This window comes from Coturnix japonica, linkage group LGE22C19W28_E50C23 (genome assembly GCF_001577835.2).
Source record: "Coturnix japonica isolate 7356 linkage group LGE22C19W28_E50C23, Coturnix japonica 2.1, whole genome shotgun sequence".
NCBI lineage: Eukaryota > Metazoa > Chordata > Aves > Galliformes > Phasianidae > Coturnix > Coturnix japonica.
The window spans coordinates 814,845-839,197 of NC_029544.1; the positions used below are offsets into that span (position 1 = coordinate 814,845).

General features: G+C 59.2%; 4 protein-coding genes across 4 annotated transcripts in view; all 4 read left to right on the top strand.

Moving 5' to 3' along the window:
* Window positions 1-2,844, top strand: part of CDK2 (cyclin dependent kinase 2) — a 4,967-nt gene extending 2,123 nt beyond the window's left edge. Inside the window, exons 2-6 of the mRNA XM_015886918.2 lie at window positions 101-244; window positions 321-491; window positions 575-676; window positions 1,186-1,389; window positions 2,452-2,844. Of these exons, the coding sequence (XP_015742404.2) occupies window positions 101-244; window positions 321-491; window positions 575-676; window positions 1,186-1,389; window positions 2,452-2,556 (726 nt within the window). The 3' untranslated portion in view covers window positions 2,557-2,844. The remainder of the gene's footprint in view (window positions 1-100; window positions 245-320; window positions 492-574; window positions 677-1,185; window positions 1,390-2,451) is intronic.
* A 1,240-nt stretch (window positions 2,845-4,084) lies between these two features.
* RAB5B (RAB5B, member RAS oncogene family) lies at window positions 4,085-10,636 on the top strand. The gene is made up of 6 exons (XM_015886896.2): window positions 4,085-4,188; window positions 7,793-8,053; window positions 8,264-8,415; window positions 8,509-8,631; window positions 8,708-8,801; window positions 9,023-10,636. Exons 1-6 carry the CDS (start codon window positions 4,122-4,124, stop codon window positions 9,136-9,138), a joined length of 813 nt encoding a protein of 270 aa, XP_015742382.1. The 5' UTR covers window positions 4,085-4,121; the 3' UTR covers window positions 9,139-10,636.
* Window positions 10,637-10,971: 335 nt separating this feature from the next.
* On the top strand, window positions 10,972-13,058 carry SUOX (sulfite oxidase). The gene is made up of 3 exons (XM_032441084.1): window positions 10,972-11,091; window positions 11,195-11,366; window positions 11,458-13,058. The coding sequence occupies exons 1-3, from the start codon at window positions 11,060-11,062 to the stop codon at window positions 12,877-12,879; spliced, it is 1,626 nt and encodes a 541-aa protein (XP_032296975.1). The 5' UTR covers window positions 10,972-11,059; the 3' UTR covers window positions 12,880-13,058.
* Window positions 13,059-14,285: 1,227 nt separating this feature from the next.
* IKZF4 (IKAROS family zinc finger 4) lies at window positions 14,286-24,345 on the top strand. The gene is made up of 8 exons (XM_015886917.2): window positions 14,286-14,398; window positions 16,799-16,853; window positions 17,737-17,841; window positions 20,215-20,475; window positions 20,552-20,719; window positions 22,704-22,853; window positions 23,019-23,150; window positions 23,624-24,345. Exons 2-8 carry the CDS (start codon window positions 16,814-16,816, stop codon window positions 24,340-24,342), a joined length of 1,575 nt encoding a protein of 524 aa, XP_015742403.1. The 5' UTR covers window positions 14,286-14,398; window positions 16,799-16,813; the 3' UTR covers window positions 24,343-24,345.
* The last annotated feature ends 8 nt before the right edge of the window (window positions 24,346-24,353 follow it).

Here is a 24,353-nt window from a genome sequence, read left to right on the forward strand (position 1 = left end):
GGGGGGTCCAGGGGCTGTAGAGGGGTCTGGGGGCTGTAGGGGGGGGTCTGGAAGCTGCAGGGGGTTGTATGCACTGGGGGGGATGGGGAGGTCATGCTAGCACCCAGGCCACCCCTCCTGCAGACTGCTGGACGTGATCCACACGGAGAACAAGCTTTACCTGGTCTTTGAGTTCCTGCACCAGGACCTGAAGAAGTTCATGGATGCATCGTCCCTGGGCGGCATCGCGCTGCCCCTCATCAAGGTGGGTCGGGGAGGGGGTGGCGGGGGGGCACAGAGCAATGCTGACCCCCCCCCCCCCAACCCTTCCATCCCTATAGAGCTACCTGTTCCAGCTGCTGCAAGGCCTGGCCTTCTGCCATGCACACCGAGTGCTGCACCGTGACCTCAAACCCCAGAACCTCCTCATTAACGCTGATGGTGCCATCAAGCTGGCTGACTTTGGGCTGGCACGAGCCTTTGGGGTGCCCGTGCGGACCTACACGCACGAGGTGGGTGTGGGGATGGGGGGGGCTGTAGGCAGTGGGGGGTGGCCCTATATCCCAATGTCTGCCCCCCCATCCCCACCCTATAGGTGGTGACACTGTGGTACCGTGCGCCTGAGATCCTGCTGGGCTGCAAGTATTATTCGACTGCTGTGGACATCTGGAGCCTGGGCTGCATTTTTGCTGAGATGGTGAGGAGGAGAAGGGGGTGAATAAAGGGGGAGAGGGGCTGCGTGCCCATGGGAGAGCAGCTGTTAATCCAAGGGGACACTTGGGGTCACTGAGGGGTGCCCTGGAGGGGCCTGAGGACACCAAGGGATTATAAATGTGGGGATACTAAGCTGCCCTGCTGACACCTTTGGGATACACTGGGGATACCCTGGGAAAACCAAAGCCTTGGGGACACTGAGAGGACACTGTGGTCACGTTCTGAGGTCACTAAAGCTGTGCCCTGAGGGTCACCAAGGCGCACTGTGATCCCACTATGGGACGTGCCCTGCTTTGTCCCCATCCCTCTGTCTCAGCCTTGACGTCATTGCACACGGGGCCGGCCGCAAGGCAAAGAGGCACAAAGGGGCTCTGTGGGTGCTGTGGGGGGTGGGGAGGGGGGAGAATCATGTGAGCCCCCAGCCTGGACCCATCATCACGGGGCGGTCATGCGGGGTCGGGGCCGTTTGATCCCATTGTCACCCCATTGCAGGTGACACGGCGCGCGCTCTTCCCCGGGGATTCAGAGATCGATCAGCTCTTCCGTATCTTCCGTACGTTGGGGACACCCGATGAGGCTTCATGGCCTGGAGTCACTGCACTGCCCGACTATAAGCCCAGCTTCCCTAAATGGGCCCGGCAGGATCTGGGCAAGGTGGTGCCACCATTGGATGAGGAGGGACGCAAGCTGCTGGCGGTGAGCACAGGGCTGGGGGGGACAGTGAGACAGCAATGGGGTGATGCAATGGGGAGATGCAATGGGAGATGCAATAGGGAGATGCAATGGGAGATACAATGGGGAGATACAATGGGGAGATGGCAATGGGAGATGGCAATGGGAGATGCAATGGGGAGATGCAATGGGAGATGCAATAGGGAGATGCAATGGGAGATACAATGGGGAGATACAATGGGGAGATGCAATGGGGAGATACAGTGGGGAGATGCAATGGGGAGATGCAGTGGGGAGATGCAGTGGGAGATGCAGTGGGAGATGGCAATGGGGAGATGCAGTGGGGAGATGCAGTGGGGAGATGCAATGGGAGATGCAATGGGAGATGCAGTGGGAGATGCAGTGGGGAGATGCAATGGGAGATGCAATGGGGAGATGCAGTGGGAGATGCATTGGGAGATGCAATGGGAAATGCAATGGGGAGATGCAATGGGAGATGCAGTGGGAGATGCAATGGGAAATGCAATGGGGAGATGTAATGGGGAGATGCAATGGGAGATGCAGCGGGAGATGCAATGGGAGATGCAATGGGAAACGCAATGGGGAGATGCAGTTGGAGATGCAGTGGGGAGATGCAGTGGGAGATGCAGTGGGGAGATGCAATGGGGGGATGCAATGGGAGATGCAATGGGGAGATGCAATGGGAAGATGCAATGGGAGATGCAATGGGGAGAGGCAATGGGAGATGCAATGGGGAGATGCAATAGGGAGATGCAATGGGAGATGCAATGGGGAGATGCAGTGGGAGATGCAATGGGGAGATGTAATGGGGAGATGCAGTGGGGAGATGTAATGGGAAATGCAATGGGGAGATGTAATGGGGAGATGCAGTGGGGAGATGCAATGGGGAGATGCAATGGGAAATGCAATGGGGAGATGCAGTGGGGAGATGCAGTGGGGAGATGCAGTGGGGAGATGCAATGGGAAATGCAATGGGAAATGCAATGGGAGATGCAATGGGGAGATGCAATGGGGAGATGCAATGGGAGGCTCCCCCCCCTCACTGTTCCCTCTTCTCCCCCTCAGCAAATGCTGCACTACGATCCCAACAAGCGCATCTCAGCCAAGGCAGCCCTGGGCCATCCCTTCTTCCGCGACGTCACCAGGGCCGTCCCCCACCTGCGGCTGTGAGCACTGAGCTGGGGGGGGTTGGGCACTGGGACCCCCCCCAGCCCCCAGGACAGCTCGGGGTGGGGACCCCCCCCCTCTTGTCTGGGCTCTCAGCACTTACAGTTGGGGGTGAGGGGAGGGGGGAAAGGGATAAGGGGAGGGGCAGAGCTTTCCCCCTCCCTTTATCCCCCTCCCCTGCATCCCCAGGGGTGGCAATGGGGGTCCAGCTTTTCTTGCCCCCCCCCCCCGCGGGTTTTTCCTCGCTGACTTTTGTACCTTTTTTGGGCCATTTTGTAGTTGACATTTAAAGCTCTTTGTGCAGCTCCTGCGCCTCTGGGACGTGGGGGGAGGGTGGGGGGGGAGTGGGGCTGTCTGACCCCTATGAGCCCCTTCCATTGCTTGGGGGGGGGGGTCCTCAATCACCTGCAGCCCCCACAGCCCCATAGACCACAGGGCTCCCCTATGGCTGCCCCCAGATCCCTATAGGGCCCTATAGACCCACAGGAGCCCCTATAGGGCCCTATAGACCCACAGGAGCCCCTATAGGGCCCTATATGTGCCTTGAAGCACCTATAGGGCTCTATATATGCCTTGAAGCACCTATAGGGCCATATATATGCCTTGAAGCACCTATAGGGCCATATATATGCCTTGAAGTACCTATAGGGCCCTGTATATGCCTTGAAGCACCTATAGGGCCCTATATGTGCCTTGAAGTACTTATAGGGCCCTATATATGCCTTGAAATACTTACAGGACCCACATTTATCCCATCGCTACAGCACCTATTCACATCACATGGACCCTGTGGAGAACTTATGCATCCTATAGACCCTATATGGCCCACATATGGCACTGCATCCTAGTGGACCCCATCCATGCCCCCATATTACATCCATGCCCCCATATTACATCCAGGCCCTATAGGTTCCCTATAAGGCCCCGGTCCATGTAAGCCCCGCCCCCTGGCCCAACAGAGCGCCGTGATTGGCCAGCCGTAGCCCCGCCCCCTGGCTCAACAGAGCGCTGTGATTGGTCAGTCTTAGCCCCGCCCCCCTCCGAGGGCCTCAGCCTTAAGGTGAGGGGGTCAGAGGTCGCTGCTCCCAGGGGTCATTGCGCGGTAGGTCCGCCCCCATTGCTGTCAATCATGAGCAGCACGGCCCGTGGTTGGCCACGAGGCACCGCCCTGCGCTTCGTCACTCAGCCGCGGATTGGCTGGGCTGAACCTCTCCTGCCCTGTGATTGGTTACTGCTGCCGCTTGGGTCCGCCCTCTTGAGTCACCTTATTCGCTGCTGGTGACGCCCCCTAAGCGATGACGCTCCGCATTGGCCAGTTGCTCCGTCATTCATCTCAAGCCCCGCCTCCCCTCGGCATTCCTGCTGACCACTGGTTCACCGTCCCCTTGCTCCCATTGGCCTCTCCGCGCTGTCCATCCCCCCAACCCCCGCCTCCCATAGGCTGCCTCACGAGGGGCGGGGCAATGACGCAAGCCCCACCCCTCCCATTGGCAGAACCAACAGGAAGGGGCGTACCCACCTCCCCGTCTCTCGTCTCCTATTGGCCGAGCCTCACTTTAATCCCGCCCATGAGCGGAGGGCTGGGCCGAGGCGCTGTTTGTGTGCTCGGGCCGCAGCGGGAGGCCGGGGCCGCAGGTACCGGGAACGGGGCGGCTACAGGCGGGGCTGGGCCTGGTCCCGGTGTCCGGTCACCTCCTGTTGTTTGCAGGCCTATGGGCCTCGCTGAGCTCAACGGGACGGGTTGGAATCAACCGGGTCAGGCCTAGGCCTGGGGTTGGGCCTGAGCTGGGGCGGGGACCGGGTCCACCGGGGGGAGCTGTGGGTTGGGCCGGTACCGGGTTCGGTTCTGTCCCTTTGTTATCTATAGGGGTTATTGTTATTGAGCCCAATTCTGCCGGTTTTCAACCCAAAATCGATCTCTATGAGGAACCGGGGGTGGGTGGGGAGAACGAACCGGGCCCCCCCCGCCGAACCGGGGGCACCGAGCGGGTGGTACCGGCGGTACCGGAGATCTGGGGATGGATGAGAGCGTGACCGACCCCCGTTGTGTTAAAGGGAATCGGTGCTGCAACCGGTAAAGCTGCCCGGGGTGAAGAACGAACCGGGACCGGGCAATGAGGGGCTGTGTATGGGGTCACTCGTTATAACGGAGGCTGACGGTCCCGGTGGTGCCTCGGTGGTGCCGTGAGGGTGGGTGGGATGTAGGAGGAGTCGGGTTGGGGGTAGGAAAGATGTTGGTTCTGGTAGATGTTGTAATGATGTGCTGGGGGGTTGTGGGGCTCCCAAGGGCTCCAGGGCCTTATAGTGTCAGTTTGGGGTCTTGGGGTGGAGATACAATGAGATATTATCTCATGGGATGGAGGTACAGGGAGATATTCCCTCCTGGGATGGGGATACAGTGGGATATTCCCTCCTGGGATGGAGGTACAGGGAGATATTCCCTCCTGGGATGGGGATACAGGGAGATATTCCCTCCTGGGGTGGAGATACAGTGAGATATTCCCTCCTGGGATGGAGGTACAGGGAGATATTCCCTCCTGGGATGGGGGTACAGTGAGATATTCCCTCCTGGGATGGGGGTACAGTGAGATATTCCCTCCTGGGATGGGGATACAGTGAGATATTCCCTCCTGGGATGGGGATACAGGGAGATATTCCCTCCTGGGATGGAGGTACAGTGAGATATTCCCTCCTGGGATGGGGATATAGGGAGATATTCCCTCCTGGGATGGAGGTACAGTGAGGTCCTGCAGTTGGTTCTGGTAGATGTTGTAATGATGTGCTGGGTGGTTGTGGTGATCCCAGGGGCTCCAGGGCCTTATAGTGTCAGTTTGGGGTCTTGGGGTGGAGATACAGTGAGATATTCCCTCCTGGGGTGGAGATACAGTGAGATATTCCCTCCTGGGATGGGGGTACAGTGAGATATTCCCTCCTGGGATGGGGGTACAGTGAGATATTCCCTCCTGGGATGGGGGTACAGTGAGATATTATCTCATGGGATGGAGGTACAGTGAGATATTCCCTCCTGGGATGGGGGTACAGTGAGATATTNGGTACAGTGAGATATTCCCTCCTGGGATGGAGGTACAGTGAGATATTCCCTCCTGGGATAGAGATACAGTGAGATATTCCCTCCTGGGGTGGAGATACAGGGAGATATTCCCTCCTGGGATGGGGGTACAGGGAGATATTCCTCCTTGGGAATGGAGATACCGTGAGATATTCCTCCTGGGATGGGTATCAAGGGAGATATTCCCATCCTGGATGGGAGATACAGGGAGATATTCCTCTGGGATGGAGGAATATCAGGGAGATATTCGCCCTCCTGGGATGGGGGATACGTTGAGTCCTGCATTGGTTCTGCAGCTGTTGTAATGATGTCTGGGGTTGGTTGTTGGTGACCCAGGTGCTTCCAGGGCCGTAATAAGTGTCAGTTTGGGGTCTTGGATGAGATACAGTGGAATATTCCCTCTGGGATGGGGGATCAGGGAGATATTCCCTTCCTGGGATGGGTGATACAGGGAATATTCCCTCCTGGGATGGGCGGATTACAGGGAGATATTCCCATCCTTGGATGGGGATACAGGGAGATATTCCCTCCTGGGATGGGGATACAGGGAGATATTCCCTCCTGGGATGGGGATACAGGGAGATATTCCCTCCTGGGATGGAGATACAGGGAGATATTTCCTCCTGGGATGGGGATACAGGGAGATATTTCCTCCTGGGATGGGGATACAGGGAGATATTCCCTCCTGGGATGGGGGTACAGGGAGATATTCCCTCCTGGGATGGGGATACAGTCAGATATTCCCTCCTGGGATGGGGGTACAGTGAGGTCCTGCAGTTGGTTCTGGTAGATGTTGTAATGATGTGCTGGGGGGTTGTGGTGATCCCAGGGGCTCTGAGTCCTTATAGTGTCAGTTTGGGGTCTTGGGGTGGAGATACAGTGAGATATTACCCCCCAAAATACCCCTGTGTGATGTGGAGCTGCAGCTGTGTGCTCTGTGATGGGGGAGCATCATGCTGCCCTATGGTCAGTCCTTGCTGGGGGTTTATGGACCTGTATGTGCTTATGGGTCCCTGCTGCCCCATGGTCAGTCCCTGTTGGGGGTTTATGGACCTGCATGTTCCTATGGGTCCCTTCTGCCCCGTGGTCAGTCCTTGCTGGGGGTTTATGGACCTGCACGTGCCTATGGAGCTCAGCTTCACACCTTGAGTCAGGCTTAGTGAGCTCTGCTGGCTGCGATGTGAAGGTTGGTGGGAGTTGCTGTGAGTACAGTTGATGCTGTAGGTGAGGGGTAACAGGGACAGGTGGGGTTGGGGCTGGTGCCTTTAGGATGTGTGTGCTGCAGCTCTGCATCCAGCAAATGGAAGTGGAAGTGCAAAGGTGAAGTGGAACCCCCCTCCCATACCAAGGGGTGGGCCCAAAGGGGGGGGGCTGTGAGGTCCCTGGGTGGGCTCAAGGTATGGACTATGTGCAAGGGCTTCGATCACAGCCATGCGTGGGGGGTACAGGCACTGATAGCCTTCTCCTGTTGGCTGTGCTCCAGTACCTGTTTGTGTCCTCCAGCTGGCTCAGCCCATGGATGGGAGCTGAGCCTTAAAGGAAAATAATGAATGAGATTAGCTTGAAAAAGCCCAAACTTTGCCTTCCCCTGCTTGGCCCAGCGTGGGAGCTGAAGGACTCAGGCTGCACGGTGACCCATCGGTGTGTGCTGTGGCTGAAGGAGCTGCTGATGCAGATGGGATGGGATGGAATGGGATGGAATGGAATGGGATGGAATGGAATGGGATGGAATGGAATGGAATGGAATGGAATGGAATGGAATGGAATGGAATGGAATGGGATGTGCTGTCTGTTCTGAGTGTGAGCCGAGGGAAAACAGAAAGGAGATGGGGGGGGAAAAAAATACCTCAGGCTGAAGAACTTGGAGGCTGAAATGTGGAATTGGTTCCCAGCTCCTCCTCTGGGCGGGGAGAGGTGAAGCAGCTGAGGAATCTGTGCTGTGGCACAAACAGGAGCAGCCCAGGATGTTGAGGTTAAGCCTTGTCCTGGTAGAGGTGCTGCCTCCTTTGGGCATCACTTATGGCCTTTCCCACCTGGATCTGGAAGCAGTTGGGTCCTTGTTGTACACCCAGGGGTGCCTGTGTCCTCCAAACCCCCGTACAGAGCATTTGATTGAAGGGATTCACTGTTTGCAGCACAAAGTGACCAATTGCTTTCCTCCCCTTCCAGGACTGCCTGCTGGAACCAACGCCAGCGCTCCCAGCGTCGGTGCCTTCCCGGCTCTCCGCTCAGCAGGGCAGGAGCCCAGCAGCAGCAGCAGCCTGGCCATGACCAGCAGAGGAGCCGCCAGGCCGAACGGGCAGTCCCAAGCCAGCAAAATCTGTCAGTTCAAACTCGTCCTGCTGGGAGAGTCGGCAGTGGGGAAATCCAGCCTTGTTCTGCGCTTTGTGAAGGGGCAGTTCCACGAGTACCAGGAGAGCACCATCGGGGGTGAGTCGGTGAGGGGCAATGCATGTTAAGTGCATCAGAGGCTGGGAGCAGCTCTCCTGCAGCTGCCAGCTCTGTTGTTTCCTTGTGCCAGCTTCATTTTCCTATAGATACGATCCCCATTATGGGGGCTGCGTGGTCTGATGCTTGGTGGTGGTGCTTGGGGTGGGTTTGGGGGCCATGGTCTGATGCTCGTACCCTCCTTCCTTGCAGCGGCGTTCCTCACACAGTCTGTCTGTCTGGATGACACAACGGTGAAGTTTGAAATATGGGACACGGCGGGACAGGAGCGGTATCACAGCCTGGCACCCATGTACTACCGAGGTGCTCAGGCAGCCATTGTTGTCTACGATATCACCAACCAGGTGAGGTTCTCAGTGCATGCTTGCCCCATTATTGGGGTCTCTGTAGGGGGCTTGTCCTGTGGTAACCTCCCATCTCCCCCTCTCTGCTCCTAGGAAACGTTTGCACGGGCAAAAACATGGGTGAAAGAACTGCAGAGACAAGCCAGCCCCAGCATCGTCATTGCGCTCGCAGGCAACAAAGCCGACCTGGCCAGCAAACGTATGGTGGAGTATGAAGTAAGTGTCAGCCCCAATTCCCACCCTGCAGCCCCCCCTGTGGCTGCTGGACCCTCACCTGGGTGCTCTCTTCCAGGAGGCACAAGCTTATGCAGATGACAACAGCTTGTTGTTCATGGAGACGTCGGCCAAGACAGCGATGAATGTGAACGACCTCTTCCTGGCCATCGGTGAGGCTGTGGGTTGAGGTGGGGGGTCCTTTGGGGTGGGTGGTTTGCTCAACTCCTGCCCTACAGGGCTGTGCAATGTGGAGCTGATGCCTTGTGAGTGTGGTGGGGGCTCAGGGCAGCTCCTCATCCTCCTTGAAGCAGCATTAAGTGCTCTGTTTTCACATCCCTGTGGCACTGCAGCCCATAACAGCCACCCTGATGCTTCTCTTCCCCTTCTCCAGCCAAGAAGCTGCCAAAGAGCGAGCCCCAGAGCACGAGTGGTGCAGCAGGGAGGAGCAGAGGTGTGGACCTTCACGAGCAAACCCAGCAGAACAAGAGCCAGTGTTGTAGCAACTGAAAGGGGCGGCCTTCAGCAGCGGCCTGCGAGCGAGGGAGAGCTAAGATATAAACCTCCACCCACCCCCCTTCCCATCCACCACACCACACCTCACCTCCATAACGGCACACCGAGAAACCCACCCGAAACCAGAACCCTCCCGTGAGCTCTAACTGCACTTTTTAATGCTTCAAAACCACCACCAAGACACCCGTGACCACCAACCTTGATGGCAATGGAACTACATCCACCCGGGGACTTAACTTCCAGAGGGGGAAAGAAAAACAAAAAAAGAGAAAAAGAAAGGAAAAAAAACAAACCGACAAACTCTTCTTCACTTTGTATTATAGGTGCAAATAGCGACCTAACCGCAGCTCCTCCCTCCTGCCTTTTTCCTCCCTCTCCCACCTCCCTCTTTATGCTCTGTGGGCTCAGCCCTGCTCACGTTCCCCCTCCTGGTGGCACGATGGCAGCGCATCCTCGGCTTGGCTTTGTGTGTGACCGACCTGATGGCACCGGAGACCTGTTGGAAAACGAAATGGGGGGGGGTTCGATACGGATTGAATTGTTTTTTTTGTCATTTCTTTATGTTTTCTCCTCCTTTTTCCTCTCCCTTTTCTATGGCTGCCCAGGAGGGAAAAGCTGCAGCGTCCTTCACTTCCTTGGTGGCCTTTATTGTTATGGCTGAAGGTTCAGAAGTGCCTGGGAACCTTTTTGTGAGGGGAGGGGGATGCAGAGCAAGCAGGACCACCCTTAAAGCTGCCTCTGCCCCCCCCCCAACCCAGTGCTGTCCTACATGGTGATCCCAGGGCACAGCAGAGCCCTGCTCTCACTTTGTCCCCATTCCTCCTCCTGCCTTTGGTTGAGCACCCAGGTTGGGGAATCACCCGGTTCTGCCCTTTCCTTGGCTTTTTTTCCTTCAGGTTCCTGTTTGCTCTGGAGGTTGGGAGCAGAGGGAGGGAGGTGAAAGCAATTCCATTCCTTTCTCCTCTTCCCGGATAGAACTCGGATCCCTTGGGTTGCAGCCAGGCACTGTGCCCTGCACCGCAGCCTGGAGGCCATTGCCCTCACCCTGCACCCAACACCCTGGGCTCCCCAGGACCCCTCCTGTGTAGGTGGGGGGCTTTGTCCCCCCCTTCTCTTTGAGGTGGGGGGGGGTCCAGCATGACGCCCTGCAGTGGGGGCTGAGCAGATGAGGGCTGTGGGGTTGATACCCAAACCTCAGCTCTGCTTTAACCCCCTGCATGGCCTGAGGATGGTCCCCCCCCCACTTTGCCCCCCCCCCCCCAAGGGAGTGAGAGGTGACACTGCAGCTTTCCCGACCTTCTCTCCACTTTCCCCTCCTGTCTCCATCGTTGGTTTGTTTGTTTTGAGGTTCTTTTTTTGTTTTTTTTTTTTGCTTTGAGGAAGCTCCTCCATCGCATTTAAATAACGAAATCATGGTTAACAGAACTCAGCTGCTGATTTACCGATGTATTTAATGTAAGTAAAAAGGAAATGAACGGTGAGGAGAGGAAAACAAAAGCCTAGTAAATAAGGAAGAACAGCGCCGTGTATTGGAAGGGGGGGGGGAATGGAACGGGGGGGGGCAGCTGGAGCCGTGCCCTGTATCCGGCTGCGCCCCGATAACGCTTATCGCTACGGCGGGTGGCGACTCGCCTCGCCCCGGGGGGGGGGGGGGAGCTCAGCCCGCGGCCCCTTTAACACGAGCCCCCAATGCCGGGGGGGGGAAGGAGGAGTGGCCTCCCCCCTCTATCCCCGCCCCCTTCGCCCCTCCGTTAAAGCCATCGGCCCCGCGTTACACCGTGGTTGCCACGCAGGTGCGTATACCGGCGGGCGGGGGGTCCGTTACCGGCTTTGAGGGGGGGGGGCTATGTGTATGTGTGCTGTTGTGGACCCCCCCGCCCCGCTCTGAGCGCTGCCTCCCGCAGGTCCCGCCGCGATGTTGATGCTCCGCGCTGTGCCCCGGCGCAGGTAGGACCCCCCCCCCCCACCCCAAAGACCCTCCAACACATCCCGGTGCGCCCCGAGGGGACCCTCCGCCCCCCGGCCCCGCTCAGCGCCGCTTCCTCCGCAGAGTCCGTCTGCCCCCCCCGCCGCTCCCCCCGCACCGGAGCTCCTCCCGGACGGACATCGGCCCCGGCGCTCCGAACCCGGGGGGGGGCGGCGGCGGTGGGCGGGTGGTCCCGGTGCTGGCGGCGCTGCTCGGCCTCGGAGCGGCGCTGAGCTACGGAGAACGGCGGCGGAGGGTGAGCGAGAACCGGGTGGGGAGTTGAGGGGGGAGGTGGGTCCAGGCTTTCCTCGCTGACGGGGCCGAGCCCCCTTTCTCCGCCCCCCCAGGCCGCTCACGCCGCTGCCGCCCCCCCGTCGTACCCACGTTATACACGGGAGGAGGTGGGACGGCACCGGAGCCCAAAGGAACGAATTTGGGTGACCCACGGAACCGACGTGTTCGACGTCACCGACTTCGTGGAGCTTCACCCGGGGGGACCCGATAAGATCCTGCTGGCGGCGGGGGGGGCCCTGGAGCCTTTTTGGGCGCTCTATGCGGTGCACGGGGAACCGCACGTCCTGGAGCTGCTGCGGCAATACAAAGTGGGTGAGCTCAGCCCCGACGAGGCTCCGCCGGCCCCCAACGCCCAAGACCCCTTTGCCGGGGACCCCCCCCGGCATCCCGGCTTACGTGTCAACAGCCAGAAGCCCTTCAACGCGGAGCCGCCGGCCGAGCTGTTGGCCGAACGCTTCCTGACTCCAAACGAGCTTTTCTTCACCCGTAACCACCTCCCGGTACCGGCGGTAGAACCGGGCTCTTACCGGCTGCGTGTAGACGGTCCCGGCGGCCGCACGTTGTCGTTATCTCTGGACGAACTGCGGAATCGTTTCCCTAAACACGAAGTGACCGCAACCCTTCAATGCGCCGGTAACCGCCGCTCCGAGATGAGCCGCGTCCGCCCCGTCAAAGGGTTGTCGTGGGATATCGGGGCCATCAGCACGGCCCGGTGGGGCGGAGCGAGGCTCCGGGACGTCCTGCTGCACGCCGGTTTCCCCGAGGAACGGGGGGACGAGTGGCACGTCTGCTTCGAAGGGTTGGACGCCGACCCCGGGGGGGCTCCGTACGGAGCATCCATCCCTTACGGCCGAGCTCTCAGCCCCGTTGCCGACGTGCTGCTGGCCTATGAGATGAACGGCACCGAGCTGCCCCGCGATCACGGCTTCCCGGTCCGCGTGGTGGTGCCCGGTGTGGTGGGGGCACGGAGCGTGAAATGGCTGCGACGTGTGACCGTGAGCCCGGCCGAGAGCCCCAGCCATTGGCAGCAGAACGACTACAAGGGCTTCTCGCCCTGCGTGGATTGGGACACGGTGGATTATCGCACGGCACCCGCCATCCAGGAGCTGCCGGTACAATCCGCCGTTACTCAGCCTCGGCCCGGAGCCGCGGTGCCACCGGGGGAGCTGACGGTGAAGGGTTACGCGTGGAGCGGCGGCGGGCGTGAAGTGGTGCGGGTGGACGTGTCGGTAGACGGCGGGCGGACGTGGAACGTGGCACGGTTGGCAGGAGACAAAGCCCCGTTGGGTCGCGCGTGGGCGTGGGCTTTGTGGGAGCTGACGGTGCCGGTAACGGCGGGGACGGAGCTGGAAATCGTTTGTAAAGCGGTGGACAACAGCTACAACGTGCAGCCCGACAGCGTGGCGCCCATCTGGAACCTGCGGGGGGTGCTGAGCAACGCGTGGCACCGTGTCCGTGTGTCCGTGCAGGGCTGAGGGCCCCGTGGGACCGACCCCCCCCCCCCCATGGCTCCGGTCCGCCGTGGCTCCGGTCCCCCCCCCTCCCGGTCCGGTCCCGGTTTGGGATGCGGCCCCGCTGCCGCCTCTGGCACAAAGTTCAACCCCCTGAAAGTGAAAAGTGTGAAAGAGGCTCCATAAAGATTGCGCAGCTTTTTATGGACTCAGTGTTTCCTGGGGCAGCGCCGGGGCAGCGCAGGGCTGCGGTGTTACCGGGGATCCTCACGGCTCCATTGGGGCCTTATGGGGTTCCCCGTGGGACCCCGTGACCCCATGGGACCCCATGGGACCCCACATCACCCCCCATCCCCATGCAACTCACCGTGTCCCCAGGTGACCCCATGACCCCGCAGGACCCTCGGTCTCTCCCTGTGCCCCCATATCACCCTCCACTCCCATAGGACCCCCCGCACCTCTCAGAGCCCCCCACCATCCTACGGTGACCCCACAGGACCCCCATATCCCCGTGTTCCCCTCCGGGGCCCCCCATCATCCTACAGTGACCCCACAGGACCCCACAGGACCCCCATACCCCCCTCACCCCCGTGTCCCCCCACCATCCTACAGTGACCCCACAGGACCCCCATATCTCCATACCCCCCTCACCCGTCCCGTGACCCATCCTACCCTGACCCACAGGACCCCCATACCCCCCTCAACCCTGTGTGTCCCCCCCCGGGGACCCCCACAATCCTACAGTGACCCCACAGGACCCCTATATCCCCATACCCTCCACCCGTTGGTCCCCCACCAATCCTACAGTTGACCCCGCAGGACCCATATCCCTCATCCTGTCCCCCCCGGGGCCCCCACCATCTACCGTGACCCCACAGGACCCCCATATTCCCTCACCCCTGTGTCCCCCCGGGGCCCCCACCATCCTCAGTGACCCACAGGGACCCCCATACCCCCTCACCCAGTGTCCCCCCACCATCCTACAGTGACCCCACAGGGCCCCCATACCCCGTGTCCCCCCGGCCCCCCCGGGGCCCCCCACCATCCTACAGTGACCCCACAGGACCCCCATATCCCCCTCACCCCTGTGTCCCCCACCTCGGACCCCCCATCCTACAGTGACCCCCAGGATGGTGACCCCTATATCCCATACCCTCTCACCCCGTGTCCCGCCCGGGGCCCCTTTTGTCCCCCCCCGCATTCTCATCTCTTATCTCGTCTCTCCCTCCCTCTCTCGGTGCTCATCATCCCCGCAACTGATCCTCGGTTCCCATCGATTCTCATTCGGTGCCCGCCCCCCCGTTCCGCCCGCGGCTGGCCGCTCGCAACCCCCCTCATTCCCCCCCTCCAGGCGCGTTGACGCGCCGGCTGCGCCGTGGGCGCCCGGAAGTTGGCTCGGGGCGGGCGGGGGGGGGGGCGGGCGGGCCCATCCCAGGGTGAAGCCGCCACCGGATGCGACACCGGAGCCGCGCCGGGTCGTTGAGCCCCCCCCGCCGCTCCCCGAGCCCGGGCTGGGCCGGGGGGGCCGCCCCGAGACGTGACGGTACGAGTGGTTGGGGGGGGGGTGCGGTACTGAGACCCCCTAATAGCCCCATAATAACCCACCGGGTCGGGTGGGTTCCGGACCTCCGGAACGGGGGGGGGGGAGGTCGGTAACGGGGGTCGGTAACGGGGGCGGCTCCCGGTGACATCTCCGCGAACAATGGCAGCGGTGCTGACAGCGGAGAGCGGGGGGGGGGGCACCGGGGTCGGGATCGACTCAACACCGGGGGGGGGCCCCATGTTCCGCCCCCCCCCCCCCACCCAGCCCCCGGTTCGGGTCTCCCGGTGTCACTTTGTGTGTCCCCCCCCCGGTTCGGGTCTCTCGGTGTCACTTTGGGTCCCCCCCCCCTCCCCGGTGCCCCCCACTTTCATTTTAGCTCCTCGTCCCATCAGTTCTGCTCTCACGTCTCAATGGGCTGCTCTGCCCATTGCTCTGATGGCTGGGGAGCACGGGGGGGGTCCTGGGGAGGAAGGGAAGCACTGGGGGGGGGTCACCAGTGTGGGTAATGGGAGCATTGGGAGCGCTGAGTGGGGTGGGATTGGGGGATTCCTGTGCTCTGGGGGGGGGGGGGTTCAGGCATAGCACGGAGCTCGCAGCCCCCAGGGGATGGGGATGGGGGCAGCACTTCAGAGCGGCACAGGACGGGATGCTCCATGGAGGGACTCAACCCCAGATCATCGAGGATGGAACCGTGACTGCTTGGAGCCGGGATATGGGAGCACAGCTGTCAGGAGTGCTGCTCTGCGTCTGCCCTACACCCCCAGGAGCATCTTCTGCCCCCCAGGAGCATCTCCTGCCCCCCAGGAGCCCAGCAGTGCTGGAGGACCTTCCCCCGTGTTGGCTGCAGGGGTTGTGGGGAATCGCTGCTCTTCCATCCCATATCTATCAGCTCTGCTGTTGGTGGTGCCTATGTGGGTTTTAATGCTGCACAAGGAGCCCCCAGGGGTGGCTTTCAGCTGTTTCCAGCTCCAACTTCATCACCGGATCTCAGGAATGAGCTTCAGATGGGAGCTGCTTGTCCTCCATCCACGGCCCTGCAGGCAAAGTTCTATCAATGGACGTGTCAGGAAGGGGGGGCTGCTCTTTTTGGGGCTCATTGTGGGGTCCTGAGCTGCTGCCCTTCAGCTTTGGCTTCTCATCCCATGGAGTTTTCTTGTCTTCATCCCACGGAGCTCCGTCAGCCGTCCTATTTCTGCATCAGCATCTCCTTCATGCTATGGAATGATATGGTTTAAAGTATAGGAACGTGAGCTGTTTGGTGATGGGTGAAACACAACGTGGTGCTTTCCTCCTGGTTGTGGGGCTGCTTGGCCCCATGGGACCGCAGAGATGGACCTTGGTGCCGTTCCAACGTCACAGCCCTTCTTTTCTATGGCTCCCATTCGAGGCAAAGGTGGAAAAAAAGCTCTCATGTCGGAAAAGGGAGCGAATGGAAACAATGCTTTGGGAAGAGAAACTGCAGGGATTGCTGCGGTGCTTCGTGCTGCCTTTATCCTATGTGGAAATCCATCTTGGGGGGGCTGCGAGCTGCTGGGCTGGCTGTATAGGGCCGGAATGGGGGGCATGCATTGACCCTGCTGTCCTTAGGATCCCCCGTGTGCTCAGCACAGAGGACGTCTGGATGGCTCCGTGTTCAGCCCCGGGGTTTGGTTAAACTGGGCTGCTGGAGGGGGGGGGGCTTGTTTCTATGCCCCTGGGGGGGGCAGCCCTTCTTTCAGTGCTGAGTGCTGCTCCAGTTTCAGCACGGCGTCGCTGAGGTCTCAGCTTGGTGGCACAGAGCTCTATGTGTGTGTGTATGGAGGGGCTAGGGGCTCACAGAGGGTTGCAAATAGGGGGAGGGGGGCTCGGTTCCATTGCTCAAAGCAGCTCAGGGTTGTGTGCCCACCGCTGCCAGGCTGGGCTGTGCTCCAGATAAAGGACTTTCCCTGCACAGCTGATATGTTGCATGCAGGCAGTCTCAATGTGTGTGTAATACAGCAGAGCAAAGCCATGGGAATAGACCAGTAAGAACCACTTAAATGTGTGATTTTTCCTTACCCCGGCTGGGTGGGTTTCCCTCTTATTTTGCTGTGCTGTCTGCAGACCTTTGGGCACAATGCTGTGTTGGCATTGAGTCCTATTGCCCCAAACCCAACTCTTCCCATCAGCACAATGACACCAGACGTCCCCTCTCTGTGCTTCCAGTGCTCTGTGTGTGTCTGTCTGTCCCTGGGGTGGGTGATGGCTCTGTGCCCCCCCAGGGCCAGGTTTATGTTCCTTTGGGTCTGATGGTGACATGGAGCTGCACTGTGGGAGCTCAGGGCGAGCAGAGCTCTGTCCCAGGCATGTTTTATATGGGGGGGGAAGTGGGTGAGCAGCTCCTGCAGGCAAACTCTGACTCTGCTGTGCTCTCTCTTTCAGCAACGTACCTTAAGGATGGATATAGAAGACTGTAATGGACGATCTTACATATCTGGTACGTCCCGTCTCAGTTCCTATCCACTGTTTTGGGTCGTTGGCATTGTAAGGTGCTCACCAAACTTCAGCATCCAGCTCTGTTCATTAAGGAGCTGGGGAGCATTAGGCGTAACAAACAGCTCATTAAAGAGCTGTGCAGAGCCGAGCCCTGGAAGTTTGGGCTGAAATTTGAGTGCTTAGGGCTGTTGGAGAGGTCAGAATGCAGCCCAGAGCTGCTGTGCTGTGTATGTATGGGGGGGTCATTGCTTCAGGGTTCAGGGTGCTTTGCTGGCCCTGCTGCCGGCTGTGGGGTTTGGGTGCATGGAGCTGAGCTACCCTGAATTCAGGCTGCTCTGCTTTGCTTCTCCTTCAGCCTGGCTGGAGGAATAGGCCATTAGGGCACAGCTGTGCCCATCTCAGGGCAGCGGGGATGGGGGATGCTGCCAGGCTGAGCCCACCCAGCAGTTGTGTTGGCACTGCCTGGAGCTCCCCGGGGAACCACACCGTCTGCCAGCACCGTGGGCACCTCCAATTGTTTTTAGAGCAAGGGAAATGTGACCCAGTATTTCTTGCAGCATGACAGGCTGTCAGTGAGGGGCACAGTGGGGAGGATGGGGGGCACAGCACTGCGGGTCCTGTCTGTCCAGGGGGGGCTGAGCTCCTGTGCTTCCCATCCCAAAGTACTTTGCCCTCCCCCACCATGGTCTGGGGGCTGTGGGCATTGCTCTGCTGTGTGGTAATGGACATAGGGTTGCTTTGGGGGGCTGAGGCTCACTCTGCTTTGTGCCCTACACAGCACTGCTGCACACAAAGGGGTCTATTGGGGTCTGCAGGGCTCGCTGGGGTGAGGGATCAGCTTCAGGGCTCACTCACATCCCTCTTCCCTCTCTGTGTTCCCAAAGGCAGCGGGGATTCCTCTCTGGAGAAGGAGTTCAGCTCAGCCATCGTGGGAGCTGCAGTGAGCACACCCAACAGCCAGCACTCGTCTCCAAGTCGCTCCCTCAGTGGTGAGTACACAGCAGTGCCCCCCAGACCCCCCCCAGGTCTTTGTGGAACCATTTTCAGGTGCCACTGAGAGCCTCAACCATTCCAGGCTGTCCCATTGGGTGTCTTACTGCTGCCATCCCACAGTGCTGTGTAGTGTGGGTTGAGCTCTATGGGGCTTACAGGGGCTGAGCATCACTCGGGTGTCTGTGCTGTGGTTGTGCTCTATCAGATGGACTCCAATGAGGGTTGTGGAACAGCTTCAATGCTCCCTTTCTCCCTGATGGAGAGCAGAGTTCTGTATAGCAAAGGAACTCCCTTGTGATTGACCCATATGGAGCGATGGGGGGACACCTCTGCTTCAGTCCTGCTGTTTCAAAGCAGCCTTTCCTGAGCCAGGATGAAAAAGTGACAGGGAATTTCATTTTCAGAAGGGGTAACCGTGAGTTACCTCCGTTTAATGGGGGAGATTTTTGTAGCTATTTGTTATCTATTTGCCCACTAAAAACGCTTCAGAAGCTCTGTGAAGAAATGAAGCTTGAAGTGGAGAGCGGTTCCTTTGGAAGCAAAAAGAGCTGAGCACGTGGACCAGCTGAAAAGGGCAGTAAGGAGCCCTTCCCCGTGAGCAGCAGGACGCCGGTGATGGCATTGCTCTGATCTGACTTGACTTCACAGCTGGTTCATCCAGCAAGCATCGTGCCCCAGAGGAGCAAGAATATTATATAACCTGTTCTGCCGGCAGAGATGGTTCTCTCGACTCGACCGGACTCTGTGTTGGTTCTGAAAGGAGAATTACAGAACAATAGTTGGCCTTCCTCCTGCGCCCAGGAAAATAAAACAAGTCCTCAGGGGAACTGGATGGGGGGGGGGGGAGGAAAGGGGTGGAAGGAAGAGAATCAAAGTGCAGCGAATGTCAGCGCATCCAGGCAGCTCCTGCCATTGAGATTGGGGGGTTTTGCTTTGTGTTTGTGCTCCTATGGGGTCCTCCAGGTGCTCCCAGTGGCATTGGGCAGCGTGGGAGGAAGGTTCTGGTTCTGCTAGGAGTGCTGTGGCTGTTGGATCTCATTTCTCCCCCCCATCTTGGGCTGCAGCCTGCGGTGCCTTTGGCCGATGGCTCAGCAGACGGCTTGAAAGTGCCTGTGGTTGCCAAAGCTGGGCTGGATGCGTAGCTGTTATTGCTGAGAGCCTCTCTGGGATGGCAGCATTGTCTGTGGGACAAGGAGGGGAAGCGAAGCAGTGAGAGCTGGGATTCCTGGGCTCCTCACTCAGCTTCGTGCCCAGAACCACAGTGAGAGCCCTCTGCCCCCAGCAAAGACCCAAACGAGACCCCAGCATCGGGTCTGGAAGCTGCTGGGATGGCTGCAGGGCTGTGCTCCCATTCCTGCCTCCAGCAGGCAAATTGGATGCTGGAATCGTCCCTGCCAGCAGCAGAAATCTCCTTTGTGTATATAAAGTTCAGCCCCGGCAGCTCCCTGAAGGGCTTGGAAAGATTTAAACAGAAGAAATCAGAGTCTGATATTTCAAGGGATCCTGTAAATGTTTTTCTCTGAGGCTGTGGGCTTTGTGAGCTTCCATCTGGGTGACCCAGGCTGGGTTTCATTGCAACACAGGGGAGCAGAGCAGGTGGGCACATCCTAAGGGATTCCCTTCCCACTCTGCTCAGCTGGGAGGATGCTTCACAACGCGGTCAGCTGAGGACTTGCTCTGCATGGCGCTGCTCTGGAGGTGAAGCTGAGGGGGGGAACAGCACCACAGAGGTAGAGGAAGGAAGGAGGAAGGCTCCTCTCCCCCATCTGTGCCAGCACAGCCCTCGCCGTCCCATTGCCATCCCCTGGAGCCCGTCTGATTTGTGGCATTCCTCAGCTTGCTGGAGCAGTCAGGAATGTAGGTCGCTGCCTGGTGCTGCAGGAGGAAGGAGAGCTGGGGGGGTGGGGTATTCTGTGGCAGTGTTGCCCCCAACTCCATGCCCTTTAACTCCAGCCAGCAGTGCCTGTAGCTGGGTGCTCCTGCTGTGCTGTCCTGCTCAGGTTCTCTCTGTTTCCATAGTTGGATCCCAGGTGTTGGTGTTTCCTGCTCCCTCCTGAGTGCTTGAAGTGGTTTTTCATTCCCCCTCTGCCTTTGGATGCAGGGAACAAAATGCTTTATACCCCCAGTTGTTCAATAAAACACCAAAGTGATGCTGTTTGGGTTTTGCAGACAGGCATCCAGGCTATAACCCCCTCTGCTCAGTGCTGGGTGTCTGTTCCAATGTACCCAACAGCACGAGGAGATACATGTCATCACAATCCAAGCACATCAGTGCAGCTCCTTCAGGAGCAAACCCTGCCTGAGCTGTGTGTCCTATGTATATGTCATGTAGCTGTGTGGTTCTATGATCCTTTCTGCCTTCCTAACAGCCAGCTCCATCAAGGTGGAGATGTACAGCGATGAGGAAGGCAGCCGGCTGCTGGCACAGGACGATCGGATGCTGGAGAAAGACGACAGCGTCATCGTAGAGGATTCACTCTCTGAACCTTTGGGTTACTGTGATGGACCAGGCCAGGAGCCACATTCCCCAGGTGGCATCAGGTTGCCCAATGGCAAATTGAAGTGTGATGTGTGTGGCATGGTGTGCATCGGCCCCAACGTGCTGATGGTGCACAAGCGCAGCCACACGGGTGAGTGGGATCGAGGTAGGGAGGATGTGAGGGATGGAGCCAGGGGGGTTGTTTCATGCTCTGCTCTGTTTTATAGGAGAAAGGCCGTTCCATTGCAACCAATGCGGGGCTTCCTTCACCCAGAAGGGAAACCTCCTGCGTCACATCAAGCTGCACTCTGGAGAGAAACCCTTCAAATGTCCCTTCTGCAATTATGCCTGTAGGAGGAGGGACGCCCTCACTGGACACCTGAGGACTCACTCTGGTGGGTGCCTGACCACGGTGGGGTGGGATGCACTGAGAGGTGGGAGCTGAGCCCTGCACACTCAGTTGGATCAGTCTGTGGTTTCCTATGGGTAGAAAAGATTGGGGTTAATGTCCTGGATGTGAATCTGGGGGTGTTGGAGGCTTTGTGCCCCGAGGTTCTGGGTTTCCTGCATCTCTTTCTCGTAAAGATAAATGTTTAATGGGTTTTATTGAATCGAGATAGGTCCCACCCTTGGGTGTGCCCTGCCCCAGTGCTTTGTTCTGATGTCGTCCTTGTTGGATGTGACATTTGAGAGGTGGTTTTGCCTCTGGTTCTGTTGCGTCTCAGCTGATGGGGCTGTGGGTAACCCTGCCTGGCAGTGCTGCTGGGGCGCTTTGGGTTCAGGTGCCCAGAAGAGCCCGTTCCTCCTGAGGACGAGGTGAACTTAATGGCCCCTGACAGTAATGGGAAGAACAGGCGAGGAAATCCGCACCCTGGAATCTTTCCTTATCTCTGAGGATAAAGGCAGAATCCCTCCTGACATGGACTGTGCAGAGCAAAGAGCACAAGTGTGCTGCTGCTGTGCTCGGGTGTGGAGAGCAGCACCGTCCCCATCCTGCTGGAGGGCTGAGATCCCCATCCCTGGGGTCCAAAACCCCCATCTCTGGGGTCAGACCTTCGTCCCTGGAGTCAGATTCCCTTCCCTGGGGTCAGAGCCCCTCAGCCTTGGGATCAGAGCCCCTCATCCCTGGGATCAGAGCCCCTCATCCTTGGGATCAGAGCCCCCCATCCCTGGGGTCAGAGCCCCTCATCCTTGGGATCAGAGCCCCCCATGCCTGGGGTCAGAGCCCCTCATCCCTCGCATCATTTCCTCCCATCCCCAGGGTCAGATCCTCTTGGGGTCAGAACCCCCCCATTGCTGGGATCAGAGCCCCTCACTTCTGGGGTCAGTTCCCCCCATCCCAGGGGTCAGATCCCCTTTCTTGGGGTCAGAACCCCCCATCCCTGCAATCAGAACCCAGCTGGGAGCCTTACCAGCCTCTCCCTGCTGCTGGCACATGAAGGTGTCTGCGAGCCCTCGCCAAGAGACACAGAAGTGGGACACGTCCTCACAGCATATCAAACAGCAATCAGTCTGTATGGGAGCTAATTACCACAAAAACCTTCGTTTAATGTGGATTTCACAGGCAAGAGCCGGGTGCTCGCCCTGCCCGGCAGACAGCAGCAGTTCAGCTCTTCCCTCCACCCCCTTAACGAAGCCGTTTGGATCTCACAGCATCCCACGAGGGATTCAGCAGCTTTTCATCTCTAAAGATGGGCTGTCCAAAAAAGGAGAGGCGTTCAGATTCAGATCAAACACACTGCGAGGAGCTGGGATAGATCAGAGGCTGTGCCCCCCTGGGATGGCTGTGCTGAGCACTGGGGACCCCTCTGCCTTACAGACCTGAGGCTGGAGGAGACATTAGGGTGGGCTTTGTGTGCCCTATGGGTGCTGCGTGGTGCAATGCCTGCACCTTGGGGTGCTGAGGACACCCCACCGCAGCCCTGCATGCAGCCTATGGGTGTTTTGTTCAGGGGTGACAACACGGAGCTGTGTAGGGAACTCAGAGCTGAGGGAGGGATGGAGGTGGGTGAGATGTGATGGGATTTGCAGTCCAGGCTCTAAGAGCTGGATGGAAGAACCAGCTCCTGGTGCACCTTCTTTGTTGGTGTTCAGGGCTTGATGGCATCCCCTCCTCACCCCCCACCCCCCCCAGCTTTGGACTGTGACAAACCCAGTGGAGGAGCATTGCTGAGTGAGTGGGGTGCACTCAGCTTTGGCTTATGTTGTCTGAGCTGGAGCTCCTACAAGGAAACACAGAGTGTCCCTTCTGCTGCCCTCTGGCTGGGAGCAGCGTGGAGGCAGCTTTGTGCCTGACCCAACTGCCTGTACAGCAGTTCCAGAGCAGAACCAGCCTCAGTGACCACCTCACAGCTTGATTTTTATCTGTATGTTTTGCAGTTTCCTCCCCCACCGTCGGCAAACCCTACAAGTGCAACTACTGTGGCCGAAGCTACAAGCAGCGGAGCTCGCTGGAGGAGCACAAGGAGCGGTGCCACAGCTACCTGCAGAGTCTGAACACTGAGCCACAGGCGCTGGCCGGCCAGCAAGGTGGGTGCTGGGGGTGTGCAGTGGGGGGGGGTCCCAGCTGGAGCCCCTCTGCTGTCCATACTCAGTGGCTGTGGGGGGTAGAAGGCGCTACCAGGGCTGGCACAGTGGGGGCTGCCTCACCACGTCCCTTCCCACTGTCTGACCTGTATCCCATTGCCGTGACAGGTGATGAGATGAGGGACCTGGAGATGGTGCCCGACTCCCTGCTGCACCCCTCTGCCGACCGGCCGACCTTCATTGACCGCCTGGCCAACAGCCTCACCAAGAGGAAGCGTTCCACACCTCAGAAATTCGTGGGTAAGGGGCTGCTCCATCCCCATCCCCCCCCCCAGGTAGATGGGAGAGGGGGGTTGGGGGTGCTGAGGCACTGATGGCTCATGCTCTGCAGTTGGGTGCAGTGGGTGCTCACATTGTGCCTTCCACCCTGCGGGCTGGGGTGGAATGAGATGGGATGGAGTGGGTTAAGGTGGGAAGGGGAAGGGGGAGGAGGGGAAGGGAAGGGAGAGGGGAAGGGAAGGGAAGGGAAGGGAAGGGAAGGGAAGGGAAGGGAAGGGAAGGGATAGCAGTGGGGCTGTATGTGGGGTTAGGTGGGATGGGATGAGATGGGATGGAACAGCAGTGAGGCTTTGTGAGATGGGCTTGAATGGGACAGTAGTAGGGCTGTGTAGAGGATGGGATGGGATGGGATGGGATGGGATGGGATGGGATGGGATGGGATGGGATGGGGGTCCTTGTGCCCACTCTGACGCTCCGTTATCTCCTGCCCACAGGAGAGAAGCAGATGCGGTTCGCGCTCTCCGACCTCCCCTTCGAGGTGAACTCCGGCTTCGAGAAGGACGTGGAGATGGTGTCGGCCCACCACCCCCTGGACCCCTCCTACGGCAGCTCCCTGGCGCTGATGGGGGGCGACCACCTTCGCCCTCTCCGCCTGCCCCCCACAAACTGCATCTCGGAGGTGACCCCCGTCATCAGCTCCGTCTACACCCAACTCCAACCTCTACCAGGCCGCCTGGAGCTGCCGGGGGGCCGCGACGCCGCCGAGGGCCACGAGGACACGGCGGACGGGGCGCAGGCGTTGTACCGCGGGCGGGAGGTGGGAGCATCACCCACTAATGGCTGCCACGACTCCACGGACACGGAGAGCATCCACGAGGAGAGGACGGCTCAGCCTCCACCGGGCAACGGCCCAGGCAGCCGCCAGAGCCCGGCCTACGCCAAAGAGGACCCAAAAATGGCGGAGGGAGCTCCGCGTTCTACGCCGAGCGGAGGCCGGGATGCGCTGCGGGTCGTGACCGAGGATGGAGAACCGGTGCGAGCTTTTCGGTGCGAGCATTGCAGGATCCTCTTCTTGGATTACGTGATGTTCACCATCCACATGGGCTGCCACGGCTTCCGTGACCCCTTCGAGTGCAACGTCTGTGGGTACCGCAGCCAGGACCGCTACGAGTTCTCCTCGCACATCGTGCGCGGGGAGCATAAGGTTGGCTGAGCCCCCCCCAC

Bases quoted from the DNA above. Each gene is read 5' to 3' on its own strand.
- RAB5B (XM_015886896.2), top strand. From the start codon at position 4,122: ATGAGCGGAGGGCTGGGCCGAGGCGCTGTTTGTGTGCTCGGGCCGCAG. The intron at 4,189-7,792 runs GTACCGGGAACG...CTCCCCTTCCAG, and splicing joins GCGGGAGGCCGGGGCCGCAG to GACTGCCTGCTGGAACCAAC. The intron at 8,632-8,707 runs GTAAGTGTCAGC...GCTCTCTTCCAG, and splicing joins AACGTATGGTGGAGTATGAA to GAGGCACAAGCTTATGCAGA.
- SUOX (XM_032441084.1), top strand. From the start codon at position 11,060: ATGTTGATGCTCCGCGCTGTGCCCCGGCGCAG. The intron at 11,092-11,194 runs GTAGGACCCCCC...CTTCCTCCGCAG, and splicing joins CGCGCTGTGCCCCGGCGCAG to AGTCCGTCTGCCCCCCCCGC. The intron at 11,367-11,457 runs GTGAGCGAGAAC...CCGCCCCCCCAG, and splicing joins ACGGAGAACGGCGGCGGAGG to GCCGCTCACGCCGCTGCCGC.
- IKZF4 (XM_015886917.2), top strand. From the start codon at position 16,814: ATGGATATAGAAGACTGTAATGGACGATCTTACATATCTG. The intron at 20,720-22,703 runs GTGGGTGCCTGA...TATGTTTTGCAG, and splicing joins ACACCTGAGGACTCACTCTG to TTTCCTCCCCCACCGTCGGC. The intron at 22,854-23,018 runs GTGGGTGCTGGG...TTGCCGTGACAG, and splicing joins GGCGCTGGCCGGCCAGCAAG to GTGATGAGATGAGGGACCTG.